Here is a 16,035-nt window from a genome sequence, read left to right as displayed (position 1 = left end):
AGGAAAGAGCTTTGCGATTGACTGTACAACTAGATTTGACCAGAAATCTGAGGTACTGTATATTTTTACAGACTGTCAAAAGCTACAGAACAGGCTATATTCTGCATAATCGAATGTTTTTAAATAAACACTGACAAAAAACGATACAAGTTTTAGGGCTGGACGTGGACGATATGATGATATACATACAGTATAACATTAATGTAAGTGATCACCCGGATTTAGACCTATCTATGTTGTATTTATATAAAGTGTTTAGAGGCAAATTTGTTTTACTTATTTCCCCGCCGTCGAAATCAGGCACATATAAATGTCAGGAAATGTATGTGTTCTGGCGGGAAAGTAACTTCAATGCATACCCTCTGGCCTCTATTAGTTGAAAATGGGAATGCTGCTTAATAAAGAATGAAAAGTTTGAAGGTGTTTTTTTCAGGATTCTATAATGAACAGAAAGTTTTGAAAAACATTTATTTGAAATAGAATAGTCACTTCTGATCAATTTTTTGTGTCCTTGCGTAATAAAAGTATTGATTATTTCAAACAAACAAACAAATAAAACAAACAAACAAACCCCAACATTTTTAAACAGTGTAATTGGTCCACATTTTGTGATTTAGTCGCACTTTTAGCCGGATTAGTCCTCTCCCAGTAACAATTACACGGAAGTTGAACTATCGGTAAAGAGTCTCAGCAGAACAAAACAGTGCAAGGAGATTAAACGGATGGAAAAGTCACAGCACACTGACTCAAATACCTGTAACACATAAACCACTTTGCCAGTGACACTCATGAACCACATGTTTAAAGGCAGAGCTGCAGTCACAACACACAACTTAAAATGGCAACAAATACAATGTCAGGGCAAAACACCGAACACTGCATGATTTATTCATGCCACAGAACTGTACTCCTGCCTTCCTGCCACCCTATTTCAGCAATGTCCACCCACTTGGAGATCTATGGCCTCGTCACTGCTCAGGTTTGCCCTTCAATCTAAATCTATGGGATTTTTCGGTCATTTTATTGTCTGCCAAGTAGAAATCACAAGACTGATTGCTTAGAAAAGTAATAGTACACTTCTCCTGAAGCGTAGCAACCTAAAAGTCTAAGAACCCCCCTCCCTGCACATAGTGACGCTTGCCTCAGTAATCATATTCCAGTGCAGAGTACAAAGAGTGTGCTGACATCTTTACGACATTAGATGGAGCTCCATTTCTCTCTGACCTCCTGCGGTCTGACATTCTCAGAGAAACACTCCAATACAAAAGTGTACTGCACAACACAACGAAAAGAAAAAGAAAAAAAAACAGAACAATAAGCCCCTGCCTAGGAGAATCCAGCTCATATCCAACCGAAACAGGAAAATAGATGCTAATTTAGACAAAATCCAGTAGTCAAAACGAACATTTTCGAGAGAGATTTATGCTCCAGAACTCTTTTTCTCTCGTTGTGGATCTCTGTACCTTGGAAAATTTGTGTGCAGAATAGCAATGAGGGGAAGACACAACTGAATCGAGAGCGCCCTGACTCTAATCAGAAGCTCAACATGCCTGACACGAAACCTGCAAATGTCACGCATGCTAAGCCTGTAGCACTTCAAGAGGGGCAGTGAAGCCACTGTGCTGATGTTGAAACAAACCTCTTTAATACGCAGGATTCTACAACTAAGACGTTCACGCTCGTATCACTTTCTGCAGCCTTGCCGCTTGAATTAGAAACAGCACGCCAACCTATGATCTGCTCTCTTATCTGCGCTTGTATTTCACATGATTATTCAAGAATATCAGGTAAAAGGTTTTTGTTAAAGATAAGGCTGCACATTAGGGCTGCACAACTGATCAAATAAAAATGTAAAAACAATTACAGCTGCAACAATTAAGTAATTGTGGTGAGAGCTTTCCATTTTGATAAACTCTCACTGTGTCAAAATGTTCCATTTACAATGTAATTTTCCAATTGAGTATTGTAACCGATCACAGACATTTCTGCATGAATGCAATGACGGAGCAGATTCATTTCAAGTAGTTTTGCAGGTTATTGGTAAAGACAACTTGCTTAAGTTTGCATAAGCAGTCTCATCCACGGATGTATTTTCAATCTTTGTTGCGGGACTCAATAATGGGGGCTGGGTAATCACCACTTGAAATTCAATAACCAAAGTCAAGGCATAGACAGTAATTTAGAAAGATTGTAGATTTGCATGTGGCATCACTTACCATGTAGTCTGAGTAATAGCCAATATGCATTGCAAGTGAGAGATTATCATCAACAATATAATTAACAAGGTAAAGACAGAGTAAATAAGCAAGTATAGACAGCTTCAATTATTATAATAGGAGAGTTCTCCAGAGCCCAAAACTCTGAATTGCTTGCACAGTAAGAAAGATTTATTGATTATAGCAGGACTGGAGTGTTCCAGTATGGAAGTGTTGCTAGATTTCCGTGTATAATTTATTCGGATTTTGGACATATTTTTTTCCGAGTCATGCTGCTCAACAAGATGACCATAAACACTGCTTGATTTACTTATTTATGGACTAATAGAATTGATTGAATGTAGAAATAACAGATTGATTCAATATTAACTACACTACCGCTCAAAACATTCCATGGATCAAAGAATCATTAAAAAAATATTTTCAACGTTAATAATAGCTAATCAGAACATTAGAAAATATTAGTATAATTTCTGAAGGATCATGTGATATGGAAGACTGGAGTAATGGTGGCTGAACACAAACTTTTGCACAGTATTAGAAATTAATACAAATTAACAATTAAATCATTAAATAATAATATCACAAAATATTTAAAAGAAAATAATCCACAATTAAGATTTTGCAGTTTTAGTGCTTTTCCTCCTATCTAAAAGAATTATTTAAGGAATTCAAATGTGTATATTGTGTCATTTCCCAAGAAAGGTGACAGCAACGAAGGTTCTGCAGCTGATCTAAAGTAGGCATCCTTATAGAGGCATACTCAGCAAACTATCACTCCCTCTAAAGCACGCACGCACACACACACCCTCTATGGTGGACGGCACTGATCCTCAACAACTCGTCTCAACACCGGCGTGATTACTTGGACTTCCAAAAGATGGAAATGGATAAATATTCTAAATGTTCCGATACAATCTGACTTGTAATGCTGCCCGAATCATAAATCATGCACTGTTCCTTCGTTGGCCAGAGGAGAACTGGCCCTCCGACTGAGTCTGGTTTCTCCCAAGGTTTTTTTCTCCATTCTGTCACCTGATGGAGTTTTGGTTCCTTGCCACTGTTGCCTTGGCTTTTGGCTTGCTTAGTTGGGGACATTTAATATTCAATAATATTATTGATCTGCCTTACTTAAGGTGGACGTTGACGCAATTTTCTTTTAGAAACAAACTGTTATATTATTTTCATGTTATCACTGTGAAGCTGCTTTGATACAATCTGTATTGTAAAAAGCGCTATATAAATAAAGGTGACTTGACACTCACTCACTCACTCACACACACACACACACACACACACACACACACACACACACACACACACACTCACACTCACACTCACACTCACACTCACACTCACACTCACACTCACACTCACACTCACACACACACACACACACACACACACACACACACACACACACACACATACACACACACAAAACTGACCGCAGATAGAACAGTGTCAAGGGAAGCAGATACTGTTGGGTGTCTGAATTCAAACAGCTTTTAAACCAAACTGCAGTAAATTGCACGTTCCGGCGATAAAGCCTTACCACCCACACACACACACCCACAGACAGAAGAACAAACACGTAAACACTCTCGCACATATTGCTCCATGCTCTGTCGATTACGGATAGAATGAGCCCAAAAAAACATTTAGCAAAAGATAATAATCTAATAATCTGATGACCAGTTTAGACCAGGTTGGTCAGAAAAATTAACACTATTTCTATTGGTATATTGTCACTCTTTTGCTAGTACGTTTACAAAGGTAATTTATATATATGAGAAACCAATAAAGACTATTTTCAGGGTCTTTTGTCAAACTAATTCCATCAATAGTGCACGAGTGAGGTTCAAACCATGGTGTAAATCTTAAAGAGAATGCAAAAATAAGGGATGTGCCAGTCAATCCAAACCACTTGATAAACTGGCCAATGGTCTAATTGAGCGACTGCCACAGAAATCGATCAGTCTGGAAGATTTGTTTGGTGGTCAGTTTGATTGATTGAAACGGGATACCTTCACCAGCTCTTTCTGAGGCCAGATCTGAATGGGCTCCACCTGCTGCGGGGTCTGAGTTTGAATGCCATAGGTGTTGAGGAAGACCTGCAATCTGAAGACACAAGCAAGACAAAGACAATCAAACATTAAACACAACTCTGTTAAAGATAAGGTGCGTCATTTCTGCAACATTAGTGGAATCAAAGGAATTGGAAAAACAATGACAAGCTTATAGAATTGCAAGCTTTTTTTCTGATATCACTACCTGTGTGCTCCCATGTGTTTGAACACAATCATTCCATTGGAATTCTATTTGGTTCAATTGTTGTGCCACATTCTATCCCCCGTTCAAAAACGAATCACATTATAGCGATATCTGGTTCTAGTTAAAGAAAATATAATTTCTTTTTTTTACTATTAAAAATTATTACATCCAATTTGTCTTAAATGTGGCATTAAATGCCTAACATTATAATATGAACCGCAACCCTTATCCTTGGAAAATAATACTAATGAAATGTAACATCATAACTACCATAATGAACATGTTTCTTTTTTTATGATTAAAAAACTAGCATAAATTGCTGCAGGGATAATGTCAAAACACGGAGGACTAATTCGCCAGTGGTTCCTTCAAAATTTTCCAATGGGTTTTGATAATGGGTTTTTTATATGAGTAAATAAGGTGTGTGGAAAACATAACTTGACGATACTTGGATACTTCTACAAAGTAAACTGCACACACTCACACTCAAATGGTCTTATCTAATTACGTTTAAAAAACATGTTTTAAACAGCTTCAAAATTTTCGTTTTCGATATTGGTGTGTTTAATTTACGCATTTACGTTAACAAAGTATCATCAAGTTGCGTTTACAACAGACCTTATTTTACTCATAAATGGACAAATCCCATTATAAAACCCATAGGAAAGTCTCATAGGAACCACTGGTAGAGTATTCGTCCGGGTTTTTACGTCATCCCTGAACCACTCTATTATGCATCTCAAAAAAATGTGAATCCTGCATGGTACTTTAGGCTAGCAGACTAATAAGTCAATGGTAGTCTAATGTAAAAGTAAGCTAGTGAAGAAGAGTAAATAAAGAATGTTTAATGGACCACAGACTGTGATAACATGTTTCCACTGGTATTAATTTGCTAGATTTAGGCTAGTCTTTTACTATTTTTTTTTTATAAATGTAATTTAAAATTATAAAGCTAAGTGTTATCTAACCTTCAAATTAAATTATATAAAACTAGTCATTGCTCCTGCGTGAATGGTTCTAATACAACAGATGAAGGACTGATTGCAAATTTGACATCTTTCTCTCTTCTGACAAACAAAACTGCTCTATAATTTTGTCTTCTTTTGTAAAGTCAGTCACGTTATTTTGATTTTTTTCTTCTGCTATTGGAGCAAATGAGAATTCAACCATTTTATTTGTTGTAGTTTCAGTTCACCACTATTTCCGTTCAGTTCACTATTCTGTTTCTGAGAACCCCGGAAATGTGAAAAGGGTCCATTTGACCATTTAGTCCATTAGTCTATTTAGTCCATTAGTGAAAATTTAAAAGACATTTATAGTCATATTTACAAATGCATTATGCGTTAATATGCATCGTAAAGCAGTTATATAGGATTTGCAATCAAGCATTAATGTAAAGTATCCATAAGAGCCAAGGGTAAACAATCTTGCATGACAATGTGAACACAAATGAGTGCTCTGCAGGTACTTCTCATGCTGAGGGGTTCAACGAAATTGTATGTTTACAAGCAAGCAGAACCATTATACACTATAATATTTTAACAACATTATTTCAGCTTTGCAGGGAAGGTGATGTGTTAAGTGGAATTCGCTGCTTTAAATGAAGGTATGATGGTTGAGTTGGACAAGTAATCCTGATTAAGGTTTGCAGTGTGAAGAAGGGGAGAGGTGGGTTAAGTGCTGGGGTGAACAATGTTAAATGAACTGCAGAGTGGGTCTGGCTGGGGCCAGCTGGCCACATGACCTCTTTCACCTCTTCCTCTTCCCAGAAAAGCTTTAAATGAGAGTGCTGATAGATGAAGGCTACAGAATAGCCCAATAATTAATGTGAAGGCATCAATTAGACCAGAAGATAGATAGATAGATAGATAGATAGATAGATAGATAGATAGATAGATAGATAGATAGATAGATAGATAGATAGATAGATAGATAGATAGATAGATAGATAGATAGATAGATAGATAGATAGATAGATAGATAGATAGATAGATAGATAGATAGATAGATAGATAGATAGATAGATAGATAGATAGATAGATAGATAGATAGATAGATAGATAGATAGATAGATAGATAGATAGATAGATAGATAGATAGAGAGAGAGAGAGAGAGAGAGAGAGAGAGAGAGAGAGAGAGAGAGAGAGAGAGAGAGAGAGAGAGAAAGGGAGAGATAGATAGATAGATAGAGCGAGAGAGATAGAGAGATAGAGAGAGAAAGACAGACATGAGAAATGTATTTACCTTTGACTTTCTGCTATCAGGGCCACATGAATGACCACATCATTCACAATGGGACCCTGCAGGAAACAAACAAAGAAGACGTATTGGAAAAAGTTGGGTCTCTATGGAGAAGACTTAAAGGCAAGGGCACAAGAGTGTAAAATCCATCGCCTGTGAGTTCAGGAGTGAGTGACTTTACTAAAAATGAAGAAAAGAGAGAAAGACCTTAAGAGTGAGAAAGTCAGAGCACCTAGAGTATAACCGATGACTGGAGGGAATGGGGAAAAAACAAACTTCATTGAGAGGGAGAGAAAGAGAGACTGCAGACAAAGATGAGGGAGATGATGGGACAGATGGGTGCAGAGCCCCGATTCTTTATGCTAGCTCATTACAGACGTTTGGGCTGGATGATGTAGTAATTTCGCTGAGATAATGAGCTGCTGATTGCTGAAGGTTTAGGTTGGGTCATATCAATCAGTGGCTAGAGCCCTCTGCCTACACACAGAGGACACCCAGAATCCATTTAAACCTTCCACCTCCACAACTCCAAAACTGCAAGAGCATCTTAATGGCTAATTTGTCTGGTTTTCTCGAGATCGCAACTTGCAGGCTTCCCTGTTTCAAACAATCGTTATTTCTGCGATTCTGCTTGGTGCTACGGTAAAACAAATTATAACCGAGGTTTGCAGGCACTTCTCTTGCAAAAATGTACAGATGTTCAAATGCACTTAAATGTGTCAAAGGTTGGGATAGATAGATTTATTAGTCTGAAAGGAACATTTATATTTGTGGTAGACTGTTTGCTTCAGCTGTGTTGTAGTTTGCTTCCCATTAAAACGGGGGCGATAAGTGCTCGGTGAACAGGGCAAATCACAGCTTTGGGTTAAATGACATATTGGCACAGCTATTTTGTGGAGGCAGTGCAGTGAGTCATCACAAGGGTTGATCAACAGAGACTATACATGCTAATTCTGCCCTGCGTGAGGGCTGCAGAGGAGGAGGATATTTTGTTCAGGTGGATAGAAGCAGGTTCAAGCTGCCCTTGATGGATGGGAAGTGAATGTCTGGGTATGTTATTAATCTGTGACAGGTGCAGAAGGATTCAAAAAGTGAAAAAGTGCAGTATAACTTCAGTAGTTTGCATTGCGCTAAGAACAACAGTTAAACAACTTGTATATATATATATATATATATATATATATATATATATACATAAACATTAGGATTAAAGGATTAGTTCACCTAAAAATTTAAATTTCCTAATAATTTACTCACCCCCAATGCCATCCAAGACATCCATGTCGAAGAGAAATTACGTTTTTGAGGAAAATATTTCTGGATTTTTCTTCGAATAATGGACTTCAATGACAACCAGCGTTTTGAAGTCCAAATCAATGCAGTTTTGAAGTGCTTCACTGACTGTGCACAATTGCAGCTCTGGAGGGGGTCTTATCTAGCGAAACGATAGTTCATTTTAAAGAAAAAAAATAAATAAATAAAAATAAATAATATATATACACACTTTTTAACTACAATTGTTCGGATTGAGCTGATCTGCAAAGCACCGGGAACTACGTCATCATGTTGAAAGGTCAGGCTCGATATCGCCGGCGCCGGCGGAAGTACCGCCCCATTGTTTACAAAGCGACTATCCTCCTTCGCATGGTCGACATCGAGCGTGACCTTTCAACGTGATGACGTATTTCCCGGCGCGTTGCAGATCAGCTCAATCCGAACAATTGTAGTTAAAAAGTGTATATATATATATATATATATATATTTTTTTTTTTTTTATTAAATGACCTATCGTTTCGCTAGATAAGACCCTCTTCCTCAGCTGGGATCATGCACAGTCCGTTAAAGCACTTCAAAGACCTTTGAAACTGCATTGATTTGGACTTCAAAACGTTGGTTGTCATTGAAGTCCATTATTTGAAGAAAAATCCAGAAATGTTTTCCTCAAAAAACTTAATTTCTCTTCCACTGAGGAATGAAAGACATGGATATCTTGGATGGCATTGGGGGGAGTAAATTAATAGAAATTTTCATTTTGAGGTGAACTAATCCTTTAAATCATCACCATTAGTGGCACCAAACAAGATTGCAAAACAATCAATTGCAAAACCATAAACATTAACATTTACGCATTAGCCAGATGCTTTTGTCTGAAGGCGACTGAAGGCTGGGCATCATACACTTTCCGACTGAGGATCACATATTGCAGGCAATCAAGTCGTCCCGAATATAATTTATATTTATATAATTTGTTTAAAATGTAAAATATGTTTGATATTTGTGCTCATCATACACTACACAATTTTCAGTCAAATCAGACTGGCTCTGACTTTCGGCAACTGACTCGTACATACTGAAAATTGGGACAAAAATCTATGCTAGATTTAGTAGTCTGAACTTAATGTATTTGGGGCATATGTTTTATCTGATTCTCTGGGAACACACAAACCAACTCATGACCATGGCAGATGAGCAATATGAATAACTTTTTTCTATTCCTATTGTTTCTGTTGTTGATCCCCACAGAAATTATTTTGACTCAAATTTCAGCTTCAGTAAATAATATAAAATACATTACAATAAAAGTCTAAGGGGCAGATACTGTACATTTGTAAGTCTGTCAGTGCATTTCGTTGTTTTGCTTGTATAACGTGAGGTATGAAATATGTGCCAGCACACCCTATTATGCTGGAATAGAAGAAAGTACTTTAACAGGAAAAAAAAACATATTTCACCTTTGATATGCACATCTTTTCTCACAGCAGTGTAGTTATGGCTTTTCAGTGATGGCAGTTGGTGGTGTACAAATTCCTGCAAGTCAAGTCTACTATTGGTACTAGTGGGAGCCCCCCTGTACTCTGCAGACTCCTGAAGTCTCTCTCTCTCTGTACTGAAGCAGCAGACAGTAAACTATGAACAGCTCAATGGGACTAAAAGTGATAAGAAATGCTCTTTATTAATGTCTCTGTTATCAATCAGTCAAATGATCTCTATTCATAATGTGGCTTCAAGAGCCCCATGGTAAGTCAAACAGTCAATATTTACCTCTAATGACAAATCTGTCCGACTCTGCAACTTTAGGAACATTAATAAATTGAAGATCGAAACAAATGTTATGTCACACAAAAAATGAGGAATGAGGATAAAGGCTCTTGCAACTTACAGTTTTGCATAATTATGCTGTATCTGCAGAAAAGCAAAAATGAGTCCTCAAAACATTAAACCTATAAGGCATTGTACTGGGATGGTATCAGATGGGAATATTGTGGTACAATGATGTATACATATCTATGTAAGATTACCATATTTATATTCATCTGTATTTACTAGCATTCCAAATTCAAATAATACCATAGTCAATATGCTATAGTCAATACGGTATAGTATAGTTGTGAGCGTTGGTAAGCAATTTTAATATGCGATGGAATCTTTTGAACATTTGCCGCTTTCACTAATTCAACGCAGTCATACATTGACAGGCTTAGACTGTAATAGCATGTTAAGACTGACTGCGGTGTAAGCCGCTCCTGCGTACTGAAGAAAATTTCATATCTGATGCAAAGAGCACAAACCTCCCCTAAGTGATGTTTTCGCAGATTCCGGAGCTGCTGGAATTGAGATGGGATCACTAATGGCAAAACTCCACAGCTTGTGGTGTAAAAGTACAGACTAATGAAATGCTATAACTGTTGCCTCAAATGCAATATACTGCAAAACAGAGTTCACATATCATGTTATTAGAATGCTTTCTGATTCTGCAGACAGTAGCAGCAAACCACAACACAACATTCTACACAACACCAGCGTTGCTAATGTTGCAGTATATAATATAATACTGCAGTATATAATATAATACAACCTCAAATAAGCCATTTTTCCTGAATCCATTCTTATGGTAAATTATTGCAAATGTTTTAGAGCTGTAACGATTTGATTATATCTCAAACTAAATGGAACTTTAAAGATTCTATTCTAATCGGACAGCCTGAAATAAGCCACTTTTCTTTGAATCCATTTATGTGATAAATCAATGTAAACCCAATGGACTGTCTCTTAGAGATATGATGTGGATAAAAGAGATCTGGCAGATCCACAGTCGCATTGCAGTTTGTTCTGCCAAAACACAAAAACATTAACCGATGTGAACTGCTGCTCTTTAGGATGCCTAACGTAGGATACCTTTAAGATCAAAATTCAAAGAAGTCTCTTTGTTGATGCAGTGAGATAGTACTCAATGTTAAACACTGCAGCTGGTAAGTTTGGAAGCTGTTTGCATTTTAGGATACAGATTTCAGTTGATAAAGCACTCCATCAAGCTAAGAGATGTCATAAGTCAGAGACCATATTGAAATTCTGGGATAGATTTTTTTATTTAAAACTCCAAATAAACAAATAGTTTAAAGATTTTCAAAAATGTTTAATAAGATAATGAAAAATATTCAATTTAAGCATTGGCCTCAGACTTTTGGACCCCTATGTTAAAAAAAAAAAAAAACTCTTTCCAAAGTAGAATGGAAAAAGTGCTTACTTTTTCAACTCCATTCCACATCATATACTAGAGTGAGGGGCTCCCTATGCAACAGTGCACGTCTGGCCACAATCACCTTAAAGAAATTGAAAAGGCTGGGGATTGGACTTTGGAGGAGGTGGGAGTGTAATTGTGAACAAAGGCTTGCTATGAATTCAATACACATCACCCCTCTCTAGAAGGACCACAGATATATTAGATATAGTCGGCAATCCTTATGACAAGAAGGAAAAAAAAATCAATTTATATTAAAGTGAGGCAGGTGAAAGCCTCAGGAGTCTGGTGCTTGTCAGCAGTGTTGTATGTGATGTAATTCCCATAAAGACGCAGTGTGTGGAGTGAGAGGAGATAAGGAGGCTGATTACTAATACCTGTAGAGCTGCTCCAAAGGAAAGTCTGTGCAGAGCAGTTTCAGAAACAGGTTGGGACTGTGTTTTTAAGCCTCTGATAAAACACACAGTCACAAAAGTAATATGAAAGAAAATGACACAGACCTAACATTGACACTTTTTGTAATTCATTTCACAGGCTCCCTATCTAAAAATCATCAAACATCAATAAAGCACGCCAAAAGACATTAGGTTTAGATGCACTTTTGTGTCTCACTGTATCAAGTGCCACAATAATTCAGTATTTTACTTTATTCAAATGGACTGACTGGTTCTTGAACCGACAGGTCCTGATTTGGGTACTGATCTGGAATGGATCTGGGGGTCTGTTATTGGTTTGGGCCGTAAGACCTGTTCACACCAACACAAATGTTCAGCACAGAAATGCAGCCCGATTTTCACACTTCATTTGTCTGTTTGAACAAATGGAAGATGGTCTGTATGAAAATGCACTCTCTAACAGTCGGTCAAACCTATGGAAATCAGTTACAAAAGGGCGCAACTTTCCTTTTTTTAATAATTTTTGGTGTTTTTGCCTTTATTGAGAAAAAAGTAGAAAACTGACAGTAAGTAAAGTGAGAGAAAGAGGGGGGGGGGGGGGGGTTTCTAACACCTTCTTGTTCACAAAAAATGTATGAAAACAAAGTCAAACAGCATTTACAGGTTTTCAAACAGCCGTTCGATTTTTTAATTATAATGTTTTTCAAAAAACACAAAAAACAACAACACAGAGAAAGAGAGTCGGGTCCAGATTCTTGCTATTCTCGCTGCTGCTTAGCCAAATTCTCTGTTCGCATGCACCACCAAGTCACAGTTTTATGTAACAATGGCTCTGTGCACGTTACCAAAGGCACAAAACGTATTGGTTGGTCAATTTTATTCACAGTGTGATGAAAAAGAGATTAGAAAACCTCTCCATAAGAAAATGACATGCAAATGTTTGTGTTGGTCTGAAAAAATGCATTAAAGGGTTCACCCAAAAATGAAAATTATTAAAAGGTGTAAATGACTTTCTTCTTTCAGCCAAACACAATCGGAGATATATTAAAAAATATGTTGGCTCTTCCAAGCTTTATAGGCCTTTATTAAACCCCCTGGAGCCATATGGAATACTTTTATGATGGATGGATGCACTTTTTTGAACTTCAAAATCTCAGTTACCATTCACTCCCATTATAAAGCTTAGAAGAGCCAGGATATTTGTTTTATATAATTCCGATTGTGTTTGGCTGAAAGAAGAAAGTCATATACACCTAGGATGGCTTCAGGTTGAGTAAATTATGGAGTGAATATTTTTGGTGAACTAACCCTTTAACATTAAAATGAAAATACTTATCACACTGTTTTTATATTTCACAGCCTAATAACAGCGTCATTTTTTGTCTTGAACAATGCTTGATCATCATTACTTATTAGGAGATGACATGGAAAGGTATATGCCAAGATATTTTTTCCAGTGAAATACACATCAGAGTGACACTGGATTTGGATTCTCGTACTATAAAGTCTGGAGTTATACTAACTGAGTGAGTGACACATAAATGATACCTTGCCACATTCATCACGTCTGCTGGCTGTCGGTGATACAACACATTTGTCATGTTTCCACATGTCCATCAGCACAGAATTACAGAATGCTGCATGCCCAAATGTGCAGCCCTTCTTTTAGTCTCTCTTTAATATTTTCAACCCATCATCGTTCTGTCCTGCACTGTGAAGTGTTTTGTTTGTGTCTCTCAGCATGAAGGTGGACAATTGAGGTTCTTAAGAGCGATGTGTTCATGTGGATGCTTATGCAAGTGTAGTGATGGCCATTGGAAATTTTCCATCAATATTATCAGGACTTAAAACACACCCACACACACACCCACACACACATTCTGTATACCCAAACACACACACACACACACACACACACACACACACACACACACACACACACACACACACACACACACACACATCACGCTTACATTTATAAAGACTAATTTCAACGAAGAGGAGCCTCAACAAATACAGGGTGAATTAGTTCGCCATCAAAGGCGAGATGTGTGAATGTGTGTAAATGTGCACCTACTTAAATACACGTCTATATGGATTTCTATTATAAATTTAAGTAACATAGTAAGTGTGCAAGTTTATGTTCCAGGGTTGTGCTGCATTTAGAACTGAATAGAGAATGTCTTTTAAATTCCAGTTCTTGAATTTCAGTTGAGGCAGCCAACGGGATGCAGAATATCAATTCAAATTTGAATGCAGGTGGAAATGGAATTGATTGAAATTCAAAGAAAGAACGAACAAACGAATGATAGATACATTCACAAGATGCTTTTATCCAAAGGGATTTACATTGTATTCAAGATACACATTTTGTCAGTCCTTGCTTTGAACCCTTGACCTTGGCATTGTTAGTGTTGTGCTCTACAGTTTCAGCGAGAGACAAACTGGATGGACGGATGGATAGACAGACAAGACAGACAACCTTGAACATCTGCGTATGTCCGTATGGCCACTGATATGTCTTCACCATTTGTAGTGTGTTTATTTGTGGTGTGTTCTGGAAATCCCTCGGGGTGTTTAGGAAGTGACTCAGCCCAATGAAAAAGACACGCAGACAGGAGATTTCATGTGGAACGAGTTGCGTCCAATCCCCATAGTCCTAAACTCAAACCCCAAACAATCACTTCCAATAAAACATACCACAGTAGCATCCTGTGTTTTCACATTAAAATACACGGTTGTTGAGAACAGCCAACAAAACAATGGGACTGAACTGGAATACATTTGTCTTAATGCATCAAATTAAATATGAATCAGAGAAATACAGCCTTCAAAGCTAAGTAGGCCTCTTTCCCTGAGCTTGTGTATGTGAGCGAGGGAAGCATTTTAAGAGCTGTTCTCTGTGTTTAAAAGGCAAAAAGACGAGGCTGCTTCCTGCACCTTGGCTGCTCTGCTGAACAATCATTTCTAAATTTAAACTGAGCTCCATCTGTGCTTTGTTGAAAGAGGGTACATCCATCAATCAGGGAAAAAAGCCTGTCTAATCTCTGAGCAAGGACATGGTTCAGAATGAAGATCTGCCTTCATACTGGGGACAAAGTATGGGAGATGTTAGGAGGACAAGTGTAGGCTGAGAACAACTTGTGCATAAACACAAACTGGCAATCATATTCAATCATGTAGCCCATGAGACGCAGATAATTGTCGCATAAAGGTGCTCAGGCTGTAATACATAGGCAAACATAAACTGACACTTCATATGTCTACATCCAATCCACAAACATACACTGCAGCACATGCACACATCACATAAACAGCAGTCACGGCAACGTGCCCTTAGCCAGTGTAGCCTTTGATGCAAAAGCAAAGAGACAAGCAAGTTACGCATTACTGTGCAATATGCAGTGCCCTCCTTCAAAGCAGCATGGCTCCTCCCACTATCCCATGCAGCGGTGTAACGCTCATGAATAAAACACTGCCTCTGATTAAACAAACTTCCAAGCCAACACTAGTCAAATTACAGCTACATCTTAACTAGGACTGAGGTTATTCGGGGTGATTTTGCTGGCAATATACAATTAAAAAGATAGATCACCCAAAAATGTCATTTAGCCCATGATTTACTCACCCTCAAGTCATCCTAGGTGTATATGACCATCTTCTTTCAGACAAATACAATCGGAGTTATATTAAAAATGTCCTGGCTCTTACAAGCTTTATAATGTCAGTGAATGGCTGTTTCTGTTTTGAAGTCAATGAAAGTGCATCTATCCATCATAAAAGCACTCCACACGGCTCCGGGGGGATAATAAAGGCCTTCTGAAGCGAAGCGATGCGTTTGTGTAAGAAAAATATTAATATTTAAAACTTTCTAAACTATAATCACTAGCTTCCGACAGACGGCCGTACACATCGATTTAGGGTGGAAGACTAACCCCTGACCCAACGCACAACGTAATGACAAACGTGGAAGCTCAGAAGAAAGAGCAAAACATTTCTATATAATAGAAGAGGAGCTTCAGTTTGTTGCACAGCCCTATTTGTTTAAACCGCGAGAGGCATCTAAGCTTACGATACTCCTACATCCTACGTCATACATATGTCACAAGTTACTCTTGTGGGGTAAGTCGACTTGCATAGTGTGTGTACGGTCGTATGGTGATATATATATATATATATATATATAAATTATAATATAAATTATATATAAATTATACTTCAGGTATGTAAATAAGACACATACTTGCATACATGCTAATGAAGCTCGCTCAGCACTAATCTCACCCTCTTTGTTAGTTTTTATTGCAAGCGTGAGTCACCATTCTCACTACAATAGAAGTGTCAGACGTTTTTGACAGGAAGTGACATTTCTGATAGCTCCGTGGTTCC

The 16,035-nt window shown here is 37.7% G+C and overlaps 1 protein-coding gene across 5 annotated transcripts in view; it reads right to left on the bottom strand.

Moving 5' to 3' along the window:
* Positions 1 to 16,035, bottom strand: part of phkb (phosphorylase kinase, beta) — a 68,667-nt gene that overhangs the window by 13,453 nt on the left and 39,179 nt on the right. For all 5 annotated transcript variants that reach the window (XM_077229261.1, XM_077229259.1, XM_077229260.1 and 2 more), the window contains 2 exons: positions 6,736 to 6,791; positions 4,244 to 4,337 (listed from right to left, as the gene is read on the bottom strand). In XM_077229261.1, the coding sequence (XP_077085376.1) occupies positions 4,244 to 4,337; positions 6,736 to 6,791 (150 nt within the window). The remainder of the gene's footprint in view (positions 1 to 4,243; positions 4,338 to 6,735; positions 6,792 to 16,035) is intronic.

This window comes from Siphateles boraxobius, unplaced genomic scaffold, assembly GCF_051911475.1.
Source record: "Siphateles boraxobius isolate OS27281-9 unplaced genomic scaffold, OSU_SipBor_1 130, whole genome shotgun sequence".
Classification (NCBI taxonomy): Eukaryota; Metazoa; Chordata; class Actinopteri; order Cypriniformes; family Leuciscidae; genus Siphateles; species Siphateles boraxobius.
The sequence above is the reverse complement of the archived record's forward strand: the minus strand, read 5'-3'. Positions and strand labels throughout refer to the sequence as shown.